The following is a 12,841-nucleotide window of genomic DNA, read 5'->3' on the forward strand; positions in this document are numbered from 1 at the left end:
AGAGAGGTAATGACAAACAACATAATAGGCGAAGGGAGACCAAAGGACTGCTCTTTGGGAGTAGAACTGAGAGGTTAGCCAGGTATCATGGGACACATGTATGTTGGGGTGGTCACAAGAAGGGAGCAAACATACTTAATGTGGTAGAAAGAAGCAGGCAGATCCCTCTATGGCCTACAACTCACCTCAGGTGAGGTGAGTCAGGTTTCACGGTAAGAACTATCCACTCTGTACGGTGTAATTATCCCAGCACCCACCTGTGTATAGAAATGTTAGGAAATGGAAGCTTGAGCATCAATCCCATACTGACCTCCCTAAGCTCGATGTCAACCCTTGCCCTGTGTCTTTGTAATGATGGGAAGGAAGATATGGAAGATACTAGAGTTTGTCATGAATATATGGGTCAACTGAGAGAAGAGTATAGTGATAGGAGAAACTATGCTAAAGTGGATTTTAGTATGTTAGACTTACAGCAACAGGTGACAGGTGTAAACCTTTCCAGGGTTGAGGAAGGCATGGAGCACCTTTTGGATAGATGTGGGTATGCAGTGACAAGGGGTACCTCACTTTACCTCCTGGATGGGGGGATGTTGTTATTTGGGGAGAACAGAAATGTACATGTTAAGAATTCCGGTCACTGATCTTTTCAATGAGACAGGTAAAACCAACTCTGGGGAACTGAAGCGCGCCAAACAACTCATCCCAGACAATCAGGAAGCCTATGGTTATGTCCTACACCCGTGTGAGATTTTTGGTATGTCAGTCATACCCTCCTGGGGTGTGACTGTCCAAGGAAAGTTACAGGCCCATGTGAATTTAACGATCCAAGGATTTAGCCAACTCTCATTAGATGTCCAAAATCTGAAAGCAGTGGTCAGCTGCCATAAATTGGCTTTAGAGGAGGACACTGCAATGTACTAGGTATTGTTGATTCTGATAATAGTGTTATGTTCCTCCCTGATTCCTCTGAGAATATGACTACAATAATTGATAAGATTGCTGATCTTTGTAAAACTCTCTCAAAATCTGAAAAATCTGTTTTTGACAAAATTGGTGACTGGTTTAATGCTAAATTTGGAAATGTAATGGAGAAAGTTATGTTGACTTTGTTTTCAGTGTTTACTCCTACACTTGTAGGAGGTTTGGTGATTTGGGCTACTGTTTAGATTTGTAAGAAATTGACTAACTGCTCTTGAACATGCTAGAGTGATGGTGTTGGTGGAAGCTGATACAAATCGTACTGAAGGTGAGACTGGTGTATTTCTGGTTTCTCTTAATCTCATTGTCTATCCAACTCGTGTGGTTCTTCCCAGGACTCAGGAGGAATGGGAGTATAGACAGACTCACCCCACCCTAACAGCATTCCACAAACCTCAGGAGTTGTTTCTCCCTTTACAGGCCATCCCTGTGATCAAATGGATCCAGGGGATTTGCCAAATCTGTTTGATTTCAGAGGAGAATATTATGATTGAAGGTGTGAGACTAATTAGTCAAAGGGGAGAATGATGGGGGGTCACCTTGGTGCCATGACAGGGGCTGCACAAAATGATTGATGTATTATAATAATTGATTATGATTATGTTGTATTAATAGAAGGGGAAGGGCTATAAGACCCCTCCCCCACTACATTTATAGGTTCCTGGACTACAGATTAGCAATATATATGCATTATAAGGTTTAATATTGTTCCACAGTTATTTTCTAGTCTCTGCTTCTTATAAGAAACAGTCTGAGAGATGTGCGAGTTATTGCAGTCAAAACAGGGTGTATGTGAGAAAGATCCTCAAGGCAAAAATATATGAATAGACACAGAACCCTGCAGGGGAGTGAAAGAGATAAGAGACTAGTCAGACATAAAGCAATTTGGGGAGTGGAAAATTACTGCTGAGCCCTTAGAAAACACTGGAACTATTGTCTCTTCTGCAAGTTTGTATAACTGTATATGCATGGGATTGGTCTGATGAGTAGAAGGTGTTGACGTAGGCAGTTACATCACTAGGGGTTGACTGCAAGCAACTTGGACCCTTTTCTATTTTGCAGAACTTACTCGGAAACATGCGAGCTATGTTCCCATTGTCAACTTCTGTCTGCAATTGCATTAATAAAGGTTTTTGATTGATATACTTAAAGATATTGTCTTAATGCTGATTTCACCAATAAGCAAATGATTGACAAGGAACAAGGAACCTACCCCAACAATACCACGCGGTGTTCAGCGGGCCTTATCCTTCACTCAGTTTGTTTAGACTAGATACCCTAGAGGTATCTATAGGGGTGAAAGGAAATTGTTCTTTGTCTCTCGTCTTCTGTCAAGTTTCCTAGGCTAACAGTGCATAAACAACTGCAGACTGAATGTTCCTGTGTAGTCTTTTTCTTCTTCGAGAGAGTTTCAGAGTTGCTAACCATTTCGTACCTTTTAGCTCACGCTGTCGGTCACGCTGGTCTTTAGTTTAAAACCATTTCCCATCCGTGTAGCGACCGCTTCACACTGTCTGGTCTTGTAGAGTCTAACCATTTCAACGTGTGGATGTTTTCTGGTCTAATATGTTAATTCTTCAGCAAGTTCTTTTAAGCACTCGCCTTGGAGGGCGGTTCCATCCTGTTGTCACAATGTCTGTGCTCACGTGGGCGTGGTTACTGACTTGGCAAAAGTATTTTGATGTTACGGTATCATCTAATTTAGAAGGATAAAATCACATTTCATCTTCTCACAAACAGTTTCATATTTAAATATATAAGTTCCACAACATTTAGATGCACACTACTGTTCAAAAGTTTGGGATCACCTAGAAATGTCCATTGAAAAAACATCAAATTGATCAGAAATACAGTGTTGCAAAGAAAGAAGGCAGAGTTGCAAAGAGAAAGCCATATCTCAGACTGCCAGAAAAAAAAAAAACATTAAGATGGGCAAAAGAGAACAGACACTGGACAGAGGAACACTGCCTAGAAGGCCAGCATCCCGGAATCGCCTCTTCACTGTTGACTTGAGACTGGTGTTTTGAGGGTACTATTTAATGAAGCTGCCATTTCAGGACTTGTTAGGCATTTGTTTCTCAAACTAGACACTCTAATGTACTTTTCCTCTTGCTCAGTTGTGCACCGGGGCCTCCCACTCTTTCTATTCTGGTTAGGCCAGTTTGAGCTGTTCTGTGAAGGGAGTAGTACACAGCGTTGTACGAGATTTTCAGTTTCTTGGCATTTTCTCGCATGGAATAGCCTTCATTTCTCAGAACAAGAATAGACTGATGAAAAGTCTTTGTTTCTGGTCTTTTTGAGCCTGTAATCGAACCCACAAATGCTGATGCTCCAGATACAGAACTAGTCTAAAGGCCAGTTGTATTGCTTCTTTAATCAGAACAACAGTTTTCAGCTGTGCTAACATAATTGCAAAATGGTTTTCTAATGATCAATTAGCCTTTTAAAATGATAAACTTGGATTAGCTAACATAACGTGCCATTGGAACACAGGAGTGATGGTTGTTGATAATGGGCCTCTGTACTTCTATGTAGATATTCTATAACAAATCAGCCATTTCCAGCTACAATAGTCATTTACAACATGAACAATGTCTACACTGCATTTCTGATCAATTTTATGTTATGTTAATGGACAAAAAATAGCTTTTCTTTCAAAAACAAGGTCATTTCTAAGTGAACCCAAACTTTTGAACGGTAGTGTAAATCTGATAACTGGGACATATACATTTGTGGAGTTACCATTATTTGGTTATACCATCCTTAATGATATCATAAACAACGACTTATTGTCTCGAGCCCCACGAACCATTTACCACATTATTTACGTTAGAAATGTCCAACCTTTTTATGTTACAGTATTGCAAAGTATCTCTTTGTGGTAACAAAGGGATTTTTAACTTCCATTTCTGCAGCGTGGGAGAGAGAGTTGTTAAGTCATAAAACTCTGGTGGAAGAGAGAGAGAGAGAGGGGGGGCTGATCTGGAGCCTATGATCCTCACCCAAGAGGGACAGTAGGGTAGGCGCTTGTTGGTGGAATGTTATGCCTAAAGTTTGCTAACCTTGCCAATGAAAATATGATTACAATAGTTTGCAATATTACTGGTTTTTGTGATGTATTAGCCATCTGACTCAATGAATGGTGGAGCTGAGTTGGCCTTTTTGTTTTTACTATAATTCTTTATATAATTTCTCTTTTTTAATAGCATAGTTTTGTTTTATTCAGTTTAGTCACATGATTTCTCAATTTGCAGTATGTTTGCCAATCGGTTGTGCAGCCTCATCCCGCTCAACCATACAATTTTTCAATTCCTCATCAATCAATGAGGATTTAACATTTTGTGTAGTCTTTTTCTAATGGGTGCATGCTTATTAGTAACTGGAAGAAGCAATTTCATAAATGTGTCAAGTGCAGTGTCTGGTTGCTTCTCATTACACACCACATACAAACAAATGTTCTTTACATCATCAACTTAGGAATCATTGCAAAACGTCTTGTATGACCTCTCATACACTATATTAGAACTAGCCTTTGGAACTTTCATTTTTCTAGATATGGCTACTGCATTGTGATCACTACATCCAATTGGTTTTGGATACTGCTTTAAAACAGATTTATGCAGCGTTAGTAAAGATGTGATCAGTACATGTGCATGACTTCATTCTTTTGGTGTTTTTAAATACCCTGATATGTTGACTGCTAACCTGAACCAGGATGCAGGCTCTGGTTACCGTTTTGAGCTTTTTCTTGAGTGGCAACACATACATTATCAAGCATTTCACACATATTATCCAGATATTGACTGTTAGCACTTGGGCAGATGAACCTGTAGCCAACAGTATCTCACATGAGATCCTCTCTAAGCTTTACAGGAATATGGTTCTGAATATAGACTGCAACAATCAATCAAATGTATTTATAAAGCCCTTCTTACATCAGCTGATGACCCCAAACAGCAAGCAATGCAGGTGTAGAAGTATGGTGGATAGGAAAAACTCCCTAGAAAAGCCAGAACCCAGGAAAAAACCTGGAGAGGAACCATGCTCTGAGGGGTGGCCAATCCTCTTGTAACGGGTTTCTTCTTCCTCCTCTGAGAAGGAGTAGTGGGAAGGATCGGAGGACCAAAATGCAGCGTGGTATGTATCCATAATGTGATTTAATGGAAAATGAATACAAATTACAAAAGAACAAGAGAATCAAAATGAAAACCAAAACAGACCCGAATGGTGCAAACACTGAAACGGAAAAATAATCACCCACAACTCAAAGGTGAAAGCAGGCTACCTAAATATGGTTCTCAATCAGGGACAACGATTGACAGCTGCCTCTGCCCACCCCAACTCACGCCCTGACCATACTAAAACAAAGACAAAACAAAAGGAACTAAGGTCAGAACGTGACAGTACCCCCCCCCCCCCCCCAAAGGTGCGGACTCTGGCCGCAACACCTGAACCTATAGGAGAGGGTCTGGGTCGGCGTCTGTCTGCGGTGGCGACTCTGGTGCGGGACATGGACCCCACTCCACCATAGTCTTTGTCCTCCTCTTAACCCGCCTCCGTGGCCTCTTTAGAGCGGCGACCCTCGCCGCCGACTTCGGACTGGGGACCCTAGCCACGGGTCCCGAATGGACGGGAGACTCCGGCAGTACCGGACGGACAGGAAACTCCGGCAGCTCCGGAGTGAAGGGCGATTCTGGCAGCGTCGGAGTGACGTGCGATTCCGGCTGCTCCGGAGTGAAGGGCGATTCCGGCAGCACCGGAGTAACGGACGGCTCGGGCAGCTCCTGATTGGCGGGCGACTCTGGCAGCTCAGGACAGACGGGCGACTCTGGCAGCTCAGGACAGACGGGCGACTCTGGCAGCTCAGGACAGACGGGCGACTCTGGCAGCTCAGGACAGACGGGCGACTCTGGCAGCTCAGGACAGACGGGCGACTCTGGCAGCTCAGGACAGACGGGCGACTCTGGCAGCTCAGGACAGACGGGCGACTCTGGCAGCTCAGGACAGACGGGCGACTCTGGCAGCTCAGGACAGACGGGCGACTCTGGCAGCTCAGGACAGACGGGCGACTCTGGCAGCTCAGGACAGACGGGCGACTCTGTAGGGAGAAGACGGAGAGACAGCCTGGTGCGGGGGGCTGCCACCGGAGGCCTGGTGTGTGTAGGAGGCACCGGATGGACCGGACCGTGGAGGCGCACTGGAGGTCTCGAGCACCAAGCCTACCCAACCCTACCTGGCTGGACGCTCCCCATAGCCAGCCCAGTGCGGCGAGGTGGAATCGACTGCACTGGGCTGTGCTGGCAAACCGGGGACGCCATGTACCCCGGCCCGAGGAGACACACTGGAGACCAGATGCGCTGAGCCGGCTTCATGGCACCTTGCTCGATGCCCACCCTAGCCCGGGCCGATACGAGGCGCTGCTATGTAACACACCGGGCTATGCCTGTGCACCGGGGAGACCGTGCACCTCACGGCATAACACTGTGCCTACCCGGTCCACCTCTCTCCACGGTAAGCACGGGGAGTTGGCTCAGGTCTCCTACCTGACTTAGCCACACTCCCTGTGTGCCACCCCCAATACATTTTTGGGGCTGCCTCTCATCCCAGCCGCACTGCCGTGCTGCCTCCTCATATCGCCGCCTCTCCGCTTTCGCTGCCTCCAGCTCTGCCTTGGTGCGGCGATATTCCCTAGCCTGTACCCAGGGTCCTTTGCCATCCAAAATCTCCTCCCATGTCCAGGAGTCTGGAGATCGCTGCTGCTGCCCGTTACCTCGCTGCTTGGTCCTTGGTTGGTGGGTGATTCTGTAACGGGTTTCTTCTTCCTCCTCTGAGGAGGAGTAGTAGGAAGGATCGGAGGACCAAAATGCAGCTTGGTATGTATCCATAATGTGATTTAATGGAAAATGAATACAAAATACAAAAGAACAAGGGAATCAAAATGAAACCGAAACAGTCCCGAATGGTGCAAACACTGAAATGGAAAAATAATCACCCACAACTCAAAGGTAAAACCAGGCTACCTAAATATGGTTCTCAATCAGGGACAACGATTGACAGCTGCCTCTGATTGAGAACCATACCAGGCCAAACACAGAAATCTCAAATTATAGAAAAAGGAACATAGACTGCCCACCCCAACTCAAGCCCTGACCATACTAAAACAAAGACAAAACAAAGGAACTAAGTTCAGAACGTGACACCTCTTCTGGCTGTGCCAGGCGGAGATTATAACAAAACATGGCCAAGATATTCAAATGTTCATAGATGATCAGCAGGGTCAAATAATAATAATCCCAGTCAGAACAAAATCAAATCAAATCACATTTTATTTGTCACATGTGCTGAATACAACATGTGTAGACCTTGCAATGAAAGCCCCAACCAACAATGCAGTTAAAAAAATAAAATAAAAAAAAGAAGAATAAGAAATTAAAGTAACAAATAATTAAAGAGCAGCAGTAAAATAACAGTAGCGAGGCTATGTACAGGAGGTAACTTAACAGAGATAAAGTGTGGGGGCACCGGTTAGTCGAGGTAATTTAGGTAATATGTGAGGGGGGGCAATGCAAATAGTCTGGGTAGCCATTTGATTAGATGTTCAGGAATCTAATGGCTTGGGGGTAGACGCTGCTTAGAAGCCTCTTGGATCTAGACTTGGCGCTCCATTACTGCTTGAAATGCGGTAGCAGAGAGAACAATCTATAACTAGGGTGGCTGGAGTCTGACAATTTATAGGGCCTTCCTGACACCGCCTGGTATAGAGGTCCTAGATGGCATGAAGCTTGGCCCAAGTGATGTACTGGGCTGCACGCACTACCCTCTGTAGTACCTTGTGGTCGGAGGCCGAGCAGTTGCCATACTTGGCAGTGACGCACCCTCTCGATGGTGCAGCTGTAGAACATTTTGAGGATCTGAAGACCCATGCCATATATGTTCTGTCTCCTGAGGGGGAATACGTTTTGTCCTACCCTCTTCACGACTGTCTTGGCGTGCTTGGACCATGTTTGTTGGTGATGTGGACACCAAAGAACTTGAAGCTCTCAACCTGCTCCACTACAGCCCCGTCAATGAGAATGGGGGCATGCTAGGTCATCCTTTTCCTGTAGTCCACAATCATCTCCTTTGTCTTGATCACGTTGAGGGAGAGGTTGCTGTCCTGGCACCACACTACCAGGTCTCTGACCTCCTCCCTATAGGCAGTCTCGTCGTTGTCGGTGATCAGGCCTACCACTGTTGTGTCATTGGCAAACTTAATGATGGTGTTGGAGTCGTGCCTGGCCATGCAGTCATGAGTGAACAGAGAGTACAGGAGAGGACTGAGCACACAACCCTGAGAGGCCTCTGTGTTGAGGATCAGCGTGCCAGATGTGTTGTTACCTATCCTTACCACCTGGGGGTGGCCCATCAGGAAGTCCAGGATCCAGTTGCAGAGGGAGATGTTTAGTCCCAGGGTCCTTAGCTTAGTGATGAGCTTTGAGGGCACTATGGGGTTGAACGCTGAGCTGCAGTCAATGAATAGCATTCTCACATAGGTGTTCCTTTTGTCCAGGTGGGAAAGGGCAGTGTGGAGTGGAATAGATATTGCATCATTTGTGGATCTGTTAGGGTGGTATGCAAATTGGATTGGGTCAAGTGTTTCTGGGATAATGGTGTTGATGTGAGCCATGAACAGCCTTTCAAAGCACTTCATGGATAAAGACATGAGTGCTACGGGTTGGTAGACATTTAGGCAGGTGACCTTAGTGTTGTTTGGCACAGGGACTATGGTGGTCTGCTTGAAACATGTTATGACAGGCAGAGGTTGAAAATGTCAGTGAAGACACTTGCCAGTTGGTCAGCACATGCTCGGAGTACACGTCTTTGTAATCCGTCTGGGCCGTCGTTGGTTACCTGTTAAAAGGTCTTGCTCACATCGGCTGCAAAGAGCGTGATCACACAGTCGTCCGGAACAGCTGATGCTCTCGTGCATGATTCAGTGTTACATTCCTCAAAGCGAGCATAGAGGTTATTTAGCTCGTCTGTTATGCTCGTGTCACTGGGCAGCTCTCGGTTGCTTCCCTTTGCAGGCATTGCCACATCTGACGAGCGTTGGAGCCGGTGTAGTTCGATACAATCTTAGTCCTGTATTGGCGCTTTGCCTGATTGATGGTTCGTAGGAGGGCATATCGGGATTTCTTATAAGCTTCCGGGTTTGAGTCCTGCTCCTTGAAAGCGGCAGCTCTACCCTTTAGCTCAGTGGGGATGTTGCCTGTAATCCATGGGATCTGGTTGGGGTATGTACGTTCAGTCACTGTGGGGACGACGTCATCAATGCACTTATTAATGAAGCCAGTGACTGATGTGGTGTACGCCTCAATGCTATCGGAAGAATCCTGGAACTTATTCCAGTCTGTGCTAGCAAAACATCTACAAAAAATACAGATGAAAACTCTCTAGGTAGATAGTGTGGTCTACAGCTTATCATGAGATACTCTACCTCAAGCGAACAAAACCTTGAGACTTCCTTTGACATCGTGCACCAGCTGTTGATTACAAATATACATAGACTGTCGCCCGTTGTCTTGCCAGAGGCTGCTGTTCTGTACTGCTTAGTTTACATAAACAGTGAATGTCAAAAGTTTACATACACCTTAGCCAAATACATTTAAACTCAGGTTAAATGGGAAGACGCATTTGCAACCAACTTCCTGACTGATGTCTTGAGATGTTGCTTCAATATATCTACATAATTGTCCTTCCTTGTGAAGTGCACCAGTCCCTCCTGCAGCAAAGCACCCACACAACATGATGCTGCCACCCCCATGCTTCATGGTTGGGATGGTGTACTTTGGCTTGCAAGCCTCCCCCTTTTTCCTCCAAACATAACAATGGTCATTATGGCCAAGCAGTTCTATTTTTGTTTCATCAGACCAGAGGACATTTCTCCAAAAAGTACGATCTTTGTCCCATGTGCAGTTGCAAACCGTAGTCTGGCTTTTTTATGGCGGTTTTGGAGCAGTGTCTTCTTCCTTGCTGAGCGGCCTTTCAGGTTATGTCGATATAGGACTCGTTTTACTGTGGATATAGATACTTTTGTACCTGTTTCCTCCAGAATCTTCCCAAGGTCCATTGCTGTTGCTCTGGGATTGATTTGCACTTTTCGCACCTAAGTATGTTCATCTCCAGGAGACAGAACGAGTCTCCTTCCTGAGAGGTATGATGGCTGCGTGGACCCATGGTGTTCATGCTTGCGTACTATTGTTTGTACAGATGAACATGGTAACTTCAGGCGTTTGGAAATTGCTCCCAAAGATGAACCAGACTTGTGGAGGTCTAGAATTTATTTTCTGAGGTCTTGGCTGTTTTCTTTTGATTTTCCCATGATGTCAAGCAAAGAGGGACTGAGTTTGAAGGTAGGCCTTGAAATACATCCTTAGGTACACTTCCAATTGGTCAATTAGCCTATCAGAAGCTCTTAAAGCCATGACATCATTTTCTGGAATTTTCCAAGCTATTTAGAGTCACGGTCAACTTAGTTTAAGTAAACATCTGACCCACTGTAATTGTGATACAGTGAATTATAAGTGAAATAATCTGTCTGTAAACAATTGGGGAAAAATGTCTTGTGTCATGCACAAAGTAGATGTCCTAACCAACTTTCCAAAACTATAATTTGTTAACAAGACATTTGTGGAGTGGGTTAAAAACAAGTTTTAATGACTCCAACCTAAGTGTATGTAAACTTACAACTTCAAATGTATTTGACTAAGGTGTATGTTGACTTCCAACTTCAACTGTATACACTAGGCGGTGTCAGAGGATGGCCCAAAAGATTAAGGACTCCAGTCCACCAAGTCATAGACTGTTCCCTCTGCTACCGCACGGCAAGCGGTACCAGAGTCAAGGACCAAAAGGCTCCTTAACAGCTTCAACCCCCAAGCCATATGATTGCTGAACAATTAATCAAACGGCCATCCTGATTATTCACAATGACACTTTATTTTTACACTGCTGCTACTCGCTGTTTATAATCTACGCATAGTCACTTTACAAATGACCTCGACTATCCTGTACCCCCACACATTGACTCGCTACCGGTACCCCCTGTGTATAGCCTTGTTATTGTTATGTAGTTTTGTTGTGTTACTTTAATTTACTTTAATTCACTTTAGTTTTTTGGTAAATATTTTCTTAAAATTTCTTGAACTGCATTGTTGGTTAAGGGCTTGTAAATATGCATTTCACTGTATTCGGCGCATGTGGCAAATAACATGTGATTTGATTTTGATTTGAAATCTTATTTTTCAACTTGTTTTCTTTCAGGGACTAAACAGGGCAATTGATGCTTTGGCAGGACAAATCCCTCTTTCCCGATTGGTGTGGAGGTAAGAATTTGTATCATTATCTGTTTATTTTTTTTGTTGAAATTCAGCTAGCTGTTTTTTGCTCCATTTAGGCTTGCTTGCTAGCTATCCAAGAAATTTGTTGTGCAGGGTGCTGAGATCTAAGCAGGGCATGAGACTGCAGACCTGCAGATGGGGCTAACAAGCTAACTATTGGCCTAGCATCGCAGTGGGCTCTAAGCCTGGCAGGCTAGGATGCTGCGTACCCAATAAGGAGCGGGTCTGCGGTCCATGCAGGGCAGGATATATTAGACCTACTTGAGGGTCATGACATACTTGGCTTACTTGGAAGGCAGGGAACTCAAAACATGACCCTACTTGAAAGGAAGGGAACTCTGACCCTACAAGGAAGGAAGGGAACTCTGACCTTACCGGGAAGGAGTGGAACTCTGACCCTACCCGGGAAGGAAGGGAACTGTAACCCTAACTGGAAGGATGGGAACTCTAAACCTACCATGGAGTCAGGATAAACTGGACCTACATGAGGGGCAGGACACTCAAAGCCTAGACACTTTACATCTGCCAGGTAGGCCCAAAACTGTAACTCTAACCCTACCGGGAAGGAAGGTAAGGGGATCCACTATGAAATTGACAAAATTAATGGCATATTATTGGCATTGGGCCAACCATATACACAATCGCAAATACCATTCAATTGGGCGGCAGTTGGTCAAAACCATATAGAAAATGGAACATGTCAGATGCTCGGTGTTATAAACCAAAAGTCCAAAAGGGGGCGAGCGCACTCCACTGTAGGATTTCATATGTGAAATGGTCTGAAAGTCAGGTCTCAAGTGTGAAATCTTAAAAATGTTTCAAAATGTTAAAACCTCGTAAAACATGTGTTTTGGACCGTTTTTTAAATACATTTTTTTGTCAATTATACATATGTAGGAACGGCATGAACATAGATTTGTCTTATTTTATGCGAGTTTGTCATAAGGCCTATGTTTTGTCCATTTGCCATATATGATCAAAGGAAGTCGGGTTCTGAACCCAAAAGTCACAGAACTATGTCCAACTGGCATAGGAAATGTCCAAATGGCATATATAAATTGTGGCAGACCAGGGGGTTGGGTCAAAATGTTTACACAGATTAGACACGGACAGATTAAGATTAGCTCAGTTTCAAAGGTGTTTATTAAACTAATGGTTAAAAAGAAAATAATAGGTCTCCCCCATGAGACCCTCTCTGGGATACCATCTTCTGGGCTCGGGGTCTTGCCGTATCCTGTGGGGATCAAAAACTGAACTCACTCCTGTTATGTCTGTAATCATCCCCAACTTTACGGGAGTCCTTTCTTCCCCCAGTCTCTCCCCTGTGCACTGCCCTTTTGGCAGCTTTATGGGACTCGTACAGCTGGTGAGAAATCCGCCCTTGATTACTCACCAACCGCAAATAGCCTTGGTTGGAGAGCCCGTCGAGACTTGGCATGTCCAGCAGAGGGAGCCATTGCCTAGTGATGTATACTCTGTCTGTC

The 12,841-nt window shown here is 44.7% G+C and overlaps 1 protein-coding gene across 2 annotated transcripts in view; it reads left to right on the top strand.

The window, feature by feature from the left end:
* mapk8ip1b (mitogen-activated protein kinase 8 interacting protein 1b) overlaps positions 1-12,841 on the top strand; it is a 118,152-nt gene that overhangs the window by 11,070 nt on the left and 94,241 nt on the right. Inside the window, exon 2 of one of the 2 annotated variants that reach the window (XM_021606791.3) lies at positions 11,281-11,342. The exons of the other annotated variant lie outside the window; for it this stretch is intronic. Coding sequence (XP_021462466.1) covers positions 11,281-11,342 — 62 coding nt within the window. The remainder of the gene's footprint in view (positions 1-11,280; positions 11,343-12,841) is intronic. 2 annotated transcript variants of the gene reach the window in all.

The sequence above is a fragment of the Oncorhynchus mykiss genome, chromosome 6, assembly GCF_057628025.1.
Source record: "Oncorhynchus mykiss isolate SJ-2025 chromosome 6, ASM5762802v1, whole genome shotgun sequence".
NCBI lineage: Eukaryota > Metazoa > Chordata > Actinopteri > Salmoniformes > Salmonidae > Oncorhynchus > Oncorhynchus mykiss.